Source organism: Phacochoerus africanus, chromosome 6 (genome assembly GCF_016906955.1).
Source record: "Phacochoerus africanus isolate WHEZ1 chromosome 6, ROS_Pafr_v1, whole genome shotgun sequence".
NCBI classification, from domain to species: Eukaryota; Metazoa; Chordata; class Mammalia; order Artiodactyla; family Suidae; genus Phacochoerus; species Phacochoerus africanus.
Genome location: NC_062549.1, coordinates 97691878 through 97699444, shown reverse-complemented (window position 1 = coordinate 97699444; position 7567 = coordinate 97691878). Strand labels below are relative to the sequence as shown.

Here is a 7567-nt window from a genome sequence, read left to right as displayed (position 1 = left end):
ACCAGCTCCTTCACCTTCAGGGACAGTTTGGGCTGGGAATCTTCCAGTGAGTGCAGTCTTTTCAGAGCAAGGACAGCAGCAGCAGGAATGGCTAGGAAGCTGATGATGCTTGTGTATTTTGGGGGGTGAGGGGTGGGTGGGGGCACTTGAGAGTGGAGGGGAACTAAGGACGCTGAGCAGATGCTGCTGCAAAGAGAGAGAGAGACAGTCTCCCCAAGACCTCGTGACTCTCCAGTTCTCGGTCCGCCTCCCTGCTCCTTTCCTTTCCCTTCACTCCTCCCCTTTCAGTGATGCTGAGGCTGCTGCGCTGTCCCTTGAGCATCTCTACTTTTTCTGGCTCTGCTTTGCCCTCTCTGAAGCACACTCAGAGGCAGTCAGCATCTCCTCCCACTCCGTCTCTGCATCTCGGGTCTCCGCAACACAGTGACCTCTATCCAGAGAGAGCTTCCCGCTGGGGCTGCACTAAGCACGGAGCAAGGGGAAACTGCCAAAGGATAGTGGAAAGGGGGACAGCTCCTGCTGCTCCTTATTCACTCCACTTTTCTCTACCGCTGGCGGTGGTGCCCCTCCTACCCTCCTCCTTCCAAACCTAGTCCTGCAGTGCTCTGGGTCTCTCTCCTTTGATAGCTGCGGAGGCTTCCTTTTGTTAGTCATTTTCTAGGAAGTTTCTGGCTTTCCCTCAAGGGCACTAGGGGTCTGGGATATAGGAATGGTTGGGAGATTACAACCAGAATGAGAACGAAGGGAAGTGGCTGGGTGTCCTGGGTCAGAATTTCTGTAGAGGGATCCCTTGGAAGGTGGAGGATCTCTCCTCCAACTCCAGAGATGCAGAGTGTGGGGAAGGGTTGACACTGAAAAGGGCTGGGAGTGCTGCTCCCTCCAGGCATGATGAGCAGCCTTTTTCACAAACCCCGGGTTGTCAGGCTCATTAGATCCAGGCCAGGCCAGTGGGCTACATGCTCAGTGGGCAGAGGCAGAATAGGAAGGGGGGGATCCGACAGAAATGAGGGGTGGAAAAGACTGAAGTAAAGAAAACGCCAGAGAGCACCTTCAGTTGTGGCTGCTACTGTCATGGCCTTTTGGCAGCAGGTTTAATGATGTGACGGACAGAGGCAGGGGCGGGAGGGTGCTCATGCAGACCAGTGTCAGTGGGAAGTCTGTCCTCCCCTGTCCCAGGCTCACATCCACTTCTCCTGCCTGAGGGCCTTGGCCCTAGTTCCTTGTGCCCAGGGAGAGGACAGAGCAGAAAGCAAGAAGGAGAGGGCCCGGTTGAGGAGCAGAGACTCCACGAAGCAAGTGGCATGTCCCAGCCCCACCTCAGAAATAAGCTCATAGCTGTGGTTGGCAGCCGGTGTGGTTGTTAAGGCTATGTGTGAGTGTGTGAAGAAAGCCTGGAGCTTAGGCTAGCAGATTGGAGGGTTGTGTTTCCTGCTTTGTGTGTGGTGAGGGGAGGGCCATGTGACTACAGGGGCTACATCTTCAGCTTCCTGGTACCCTCAGGGGAGAGATGACAACGCTATCCTCAAACTGCAAAAGCCCAGGGAGACCGACTTTCAGGAGGCAGCATTAGCTGCTGGCGTGGTGCAGGCAGGAGGCATGGGAGATCTATGCTGTTCAGGACGAGGTTCTGGTCCAAGCAGCCTTGGTTCTATTCCCCCGTGGTATCTGGAGCTGGCTTGAATGGGTCCCCAGTGCGGAAGGAAGGGTCAGAAGAGCTTGGCAGTAACACGGTTACCCCCAGAGTTCTTATCCCCAGAGGTACGAGGTGCCACAAAGTCAAAAGTCATATGATGTTTGACCTGACCTTTGCCCTTGCTCCAGAGGGCGATGAGGCCAAAGCAGAGGGTTACCGAGGTGAGGAAGGGGAGGAAGCCGACTGCCAGGACCATAGCTACACCTCTGCTATCCAGGAAGAAAGGCCCTGGGATCCCTGGCATGGTGATGTTGGGGTCAGAGAGAGTGCCATTTGGGGGTTCAACTTGGATTACTTCCAGCCAGGTCCTCAGGGAGTCATTTCCCGCTACGTTGCTGACCACACAGATGTAGGCCCCTCTATCCCGCAGCTGCACAGAGCGGATCTCCAGTGTCCCGTCCTGCAGGACCCTTACTCTCCCAGCCCTTCCTAGCCAAGCCCCCTGAGGCCTCATCCAGGAGATAGTGGGGGCTGGGTCACCGTCTCCAGAGCAGGAGAAAACAGCATGCCCCCCCTCCTCCGCAATGACCCACCTTGGCCCGGACTTGCGGATAAGGGCTGGTTGACAAGTGAAGTGCCCTGGAGGTAAGATATCTGAAAACTCCCTCAGGCTCTTCCCCTGGACGTGCTGTGGGCCAGCACAGGCAGGGGGGGAAGTGCCAAAGTCCAGGTGGCGGCGGAGCCGGAGCAGCCAAAGGAGGCGGCAGTCACAGGTCAGGGGGTTACCAGACAGCCTCAGGGTGACCAGCTTGTTTGGAGAAGGAAAGGCTGTTTCTTCCAGTGTCTGTAGGGCGTTATCCGCTACGTCCAGGAGGTGGAAAGCAGTCAGGCCATGGAAGGCGTGGGCAGCGATAGAGGTGAGGCAGGCCCCTGACAGTCGGAGCTCCTGGAGCCGTACCAGGGCACTGAGCCTCCGGGCCGGGATGGCTGAGATGGGGTTCTGAGAGAGATCCAGGACCCTGAGGAAGCTCAGGTGGTGCAGTGCTTGGAAGGGCACAGAGCTCAGATTGCAGCGGGTGATGGCCAGGCTGCTGAGATTGAGCCCAGCCAGACTCCCAGGCTCCAGAGCCTCCAGAGATGGCCAGTGGTGGATCTCCAGCTCCTTCAGCTGTCCCAGGCCCTGTAGCGCCCCTGCTGGCAGCCTCTCAATATCTAGTTCTCGGAGCCTTAGGGCCACTAGTGCAGGGAGGCGGGCCAGGGCCAGGCCAGGCACGGTGCTGAGGTTGCAGCGTTCCAGGGTGAGGGTGCTCAGCTTGGCCAACCCTGCAAAGGCTCCCGGAGCCACAAACACCAGGTGGTTGTCCCCCACTTCCAGCTGCTGGAGGCTGCCTAGCTCCCTGAAAGCTCCGTCGAGGAAGAGGACGAGCTGGTTGAGGCGGAGGTCCAGCAGCGTGAGGGCGGACAGGCCTGAGAAGACCCCAGGCCCCATGATTCGCAGCCGGTTGCCCTGCAGCCTCAGGGTGAGTAGGCTCTGCAGGCCCTGGAAGGCCCCCGGCTCCAGGGTGGACAGCTGGTTGTAGCTGAGGTCCAGTTCCCGGAGAAGCCCCAGGCGGGAGAGCATTCCCCGCTGAAGCCCCCACAGGCGGTTCCCACTCAGGTCGAGAAGCTCGGTGTCCAGCGGGAGTCCCCCCGGTACAGCCTCCAGTCGTCGGTGAGCACAGAGCACTGCCCGGGGTTGGGAGGTGCAGTCACACACAGCAGGGCAGCCTCCGCTGCTCCCCGCAGGCAAGAGGAGCAGGAAAAGGAGGGGGGGCCACGGGGGCCAGGAGTGCTTTGGAACTGTGGCCACAGCCATCCCCTCTTCAATCCTGGAACAGATGATGACATGGCCCTGTTTGGAAAGTGGCTTCAGATGGTGGGGACCCTGGACTTCCCGGGGTCTCCTTAGAGGAGAGGGAGATTGAGCTATCCATCTCAGGATGGCCAGCAGGCAGAGTGCAGACCTGGGAGGAATTCCAGTGCGTGTCGGCTTGGAGCCTCCTGGAGCTCCTCTTTGGGGAAACTCTACTTTCCTCCCCCTCCCAGCCCTGGATAACAGTCCAAGTGCTTACTAGCTCATGGAACCCTAGCCACGCAGGAAAACTTTTAGGAGAATGAGACAGGAAGCATCAGGGAAGGAACTTTTTTTTTTTTTTTTTTTTTTAACGGCCGCACCTGCCGCATATGAAGTTCCCAGGTTAGGGGTCAAACAGCTGCACCCGTCTGCCTACATCACAGCCACAGACGCGTGGGATCTGAGCCACGTCTTCGACCACAGCTCATGGCAACACCTGATCCTTAACCCACTGAGTGAGGCCAGGGATGGAACCTACAAACTCATGGATACTAGTTGGGTGCTTAACCCGCTGAGCCACAATGGGAACTCCAGGGAAGTCATTTTGACAAAAGTTTCCTTATCTGTGAGATCCAGAAATACCTGAGGTCTCTTCTCCCTGATAACTTCTCTCCCCAATCTCTGTTCTGCCCTCCTCTGCCCACCCTTCTTCTCCCATATTTTCTATCCACAGCTTTGTCTAAGGCTCAGAGGAATCACATCCTTGGATCTTTTTTTTTTTTTTTGTCTTTTTGTCTTTTCAGGGCCGCACCTGTGTCATATGGAGGTTCCCAGGCTAGGGGTCTAACTGGAGTTACAGCTGCTGGCCTACGCCGCAGCCACAGCCACGCCACATCCGAGCCGAGTCTGCGACCTGCACCACAGCTCACGGCAACACCGGATCCTTAACCCACTGAGCGAGGCCAGGGATTGAACCTGCAACCTCATGGTTCCTAGTCAGATTTGTTTCCACTTTGCCATGATGGGAACTCCACATCCTTGGATCTTGATTGGAGAGAGGCCTCATCTTGGCTAAGTTATCCAAGGCTGGGTAGCACGTGGGCCTCAGCTCTGTCCCCTCCACCCCCCAGAGCTCCACTTACTGCCTCACTGTCCTCCTCCGGCCTGGCCTGGGGCCTGAAGCCCTGGACTAACAAGATCCAATCTCCCCAGAACGCCCTGTGGATGACAGCCAAGTTGCACATTAGGCATGGCACAGGATGCAGGGGGCACATGAATCCCTCACAAGAACCCTGAGAGTAAGATGATGGTGGCATGTGTGAGGGACCCAAGAGATGCCCATGCATTGTTGCTTGGTCCTCAGACTCAGCCTTCTTTCACGTCGCTCCTTCATGGTGACTGATTCAAGCCCAGTGTGTGAGTCTGGGGGAGATCTCTGGTCCCCTTTGGCCTTGTTGCCTGAGCCATCCGCCAGAGGCAGGCTGTGAGCCTGGAAGGCACAGACAAGGGAGGGGAGACAGTGCCTGAGCAGATGCTGTGGTGGGGAGCAAGGGAGCCCTCGGCTGGCACAGCAGATCTCTGGGCACTGGCTGTGTGCCCAGCCTAACTTAAAATGGGTTTCTGGGTGCCAGGGGCCTGGGCGAAATCAGGAAGATGGTGACTCTGATGACCCCTGGGCCTGACTGAGGTGGTGGAGAAGTGGTCCCATAGACCCACCCTGTTCAGTGACAACTGGGACCCCCAGGGAGGGGAGGCACTGGAATTGGCAAGGGAAAGCTGAGAGATGGGACAAGAGCCAACGGATGCACTGGGAGGCAGGCAGCCTGGGTTTCTTTCTAGCTGCAGAGCCCGTTCACCTCTGACCATTCAGGCCTCAGGTTTTCTGGGCCCTACAGGGTCAGCTTTCTACTGCATGGCCCATTTTCTGCCGGGCGGAACTTAAGAGAGGCAGTTTAAGGAATGGTGTGATTTCTTTCCCTTTCCTTCCACTCTGCACTCTCTCCTAGAAGGAGCCTTCTGGTGGCTGCCCTACAGCTACTTCAGAGAACAGGAGTAGTTAGGAAACTGAAGAAAGAGGCCAAAAGAGCAGAGGGATGTAGGACACCATTCTGAGGCTTGGGCATGAGAAAGAACCGCCGGCAGAGAATCTACTTACTGAGTCCTCACTTCCTTCTCCCTATCTAACAGGTCTCCATGGCTTGCTAAGAGTTCTCCAGGGAGAGAAAAGTCCCAGCCTCCCTCATTCCCCCGTGCCTGCTCTAGGAAGTCCACCTGACAGCTAGCTCTTTATCACTCCTGCTGCAGTTCCTGCTCAGCCTTCTTTACTCTGCATTCAGCAAAAGTGCAGTGAAGCGTGTAACCCAGCTTCCCTCCTTCCCATTCCTGTGACTGTCCTCTTAGTCTCCAAAGCTTGCTGGGCTGGGGGGATCTGGTCCCCTTCTCTTTAAAGGTGGCCAGTGTAATCACAAACTTGCTTGCCAATCTCCATGGCTACAGGACTGGCTTCCAGCCACTTTGCGGGAGGAGAGAGGCGTCAGAACCACTTCTTTCTCTCCTTGTATGGGCTGGGGTCCAGAGGACCACCCTCAAGGAACTGGATGCTTTCTTCTTCGTGTCGCTCTGTGGCAGTCCAGAGGTACATTTTATACCCTGGATGTCCTCTCTAAAGCAGACCCGAGAGAGGCATGGGGAGGGGGCTCCTGGAGGAAAGATTTCTGGAATATCCATACTGATTGCCGAAAAACCTTTCCCAGAGGTAGAGAGAGCACCTGGGCAATGGGTGGGGGGGGGGTCTTCTTGGGGTCCTTCCCCCCAGGGGCACCTGGGACATCTTAGTTTTCTCCCCTCAAAGCCCTGTGGAGGCAGGATCAATGGTCGGCTGGGGGTAGGGGGTGGGCACCAACCCTCTCTCCTTGACAGTTCTGGCCTTGGCTCTGAGAATATTACGGAGAGGGGCAGCTGCAGCCCCGGGACAGGAGGTGGGGGCACTTACCAGAGAGGCTGGAGGGTGGCATCAAGTTTGGCACTGCATCTGTCCAGGGCAGGGGGCCCGTCCCATCGAGCTGCACCTCAGCCCCACGCCTCCCCTGTGTGCCTCACTCCCCGCTGCCCGCCTGCCTGCCGTCTGCCCTGCTGCCGCTGCTGCTGTGGCCGCTGCTGCCAAGACCGAGGTAGAGAAAAGAGCCAGAAAGCATTTCTCCTTTTTTTTTTTTTTTCCCGTCTCTCTCTTTTTAAACCAGGCAAGAATGAGTCTGCAGCAACCCCGTTGGTGCAAAATAAATAAATAAAGCAACCAGGGAGGGCTGCAGCAGGCGCCACTATAGGATGGCAGCAAAGGGGAGGGAGGGCGGGGGACCCTCTGGAGCCCGAAGGGGTCGGGCAGTGGAAGCTGCCGTGCTCCTCCGAAGGGTCTCTCAGATGACCTGATTCCCCTTGGGGAGCTCAGGGGCCAGGCCCTTTCCACAGGGTTGTCTTTCAGTCTCCCAGATGGGGGCAATTCTGTGCAGCCTCTTGTTCTAAATGCCCCCTGTGGGTATCATTTGTGGGGAAAGTTCTCAGTCCAGAACACCCCTGTGGTGTTTAGTTTGGGATTGCTTCAGTGGGGGTTCCTGAGGATCAGCGCCCCGCACCTCACTGGGGACCACTCAAGGTGGGGCCGGAATGCTCACAGCGCTGATGGCTGGCTGGGCTGGAAACCTGGGTCCTCAGGCAGGAATGAGAGTGAAGAGCAGCAGCCCACAGCTTATCTTAATTAAGTCTCCCCCTATCCCAACACACACACCTCTTGCCTTTGAAATCTTTTTTTTTTTTTTTAAGTTGTGCCCACGGCTTGCGGAAGTTCCCAGGCCAGGGACAGTGACAACGTCCAGACCCTTAACCCACGGAGCCACCAGGGAACTCCTGCCTTTGAAATCATTTTATAAAAATGGTATAGGTTGAGGTTTATGTTTACCCTCCCCTGACAGGAAAAAAAACCCTCCCCACCAGCTGCTGTTTATCCCTCAGAGGAGGGTTCACAGCTCTTTATAAAGCCAGGAGAAGTTTTTGGGCAAGATCACTGCTAGGGAAACAGGTCTCCTCCACCCTGCTGGACTCGGTGG

General features: G+C 56.7%; 1 protein-coding gene across 1 annotated transcript; it reads right to left on the bottom strand.

Moving 5' to 3' along the window:
- Positions 1 to 1049: 1049 nt before the first annotated feature.
- Positions 1050 to 6586, bottom strand: LINGO4 (leucine rich repeat and Ig domain containing 4). Its single transcript, XM_047784645.1, has 2 exons — positions 6460 to 6586; positions 1050 to 3501 (listed from the first exon to the last, which is right to left on the bottom strand). Exon 2 carries the CDS (start codon positions 3486 to 3488, stop codon positions 1707 to 1709), a length of 1782 nt encoding a protein of 593 aa, XP_047640601.1. The 5' UTR covers positions 3489 to 3501; positions 6460 to 6586; the 3' UTR covers positions 1050 to 1706.
- Positions 6587 to 7567: the final 981 nt, after the last annotated feature.

Excerpts from the sequence above, each read along its gene's own strand:
- LINGO4 (XM_047784645.1), bottom strand. The coding sequence starts at position 3,488 with ATGGCTGTGGCCACAGTTCCAAAGCACTCCTGGCCCCCGTGGCCCCCC.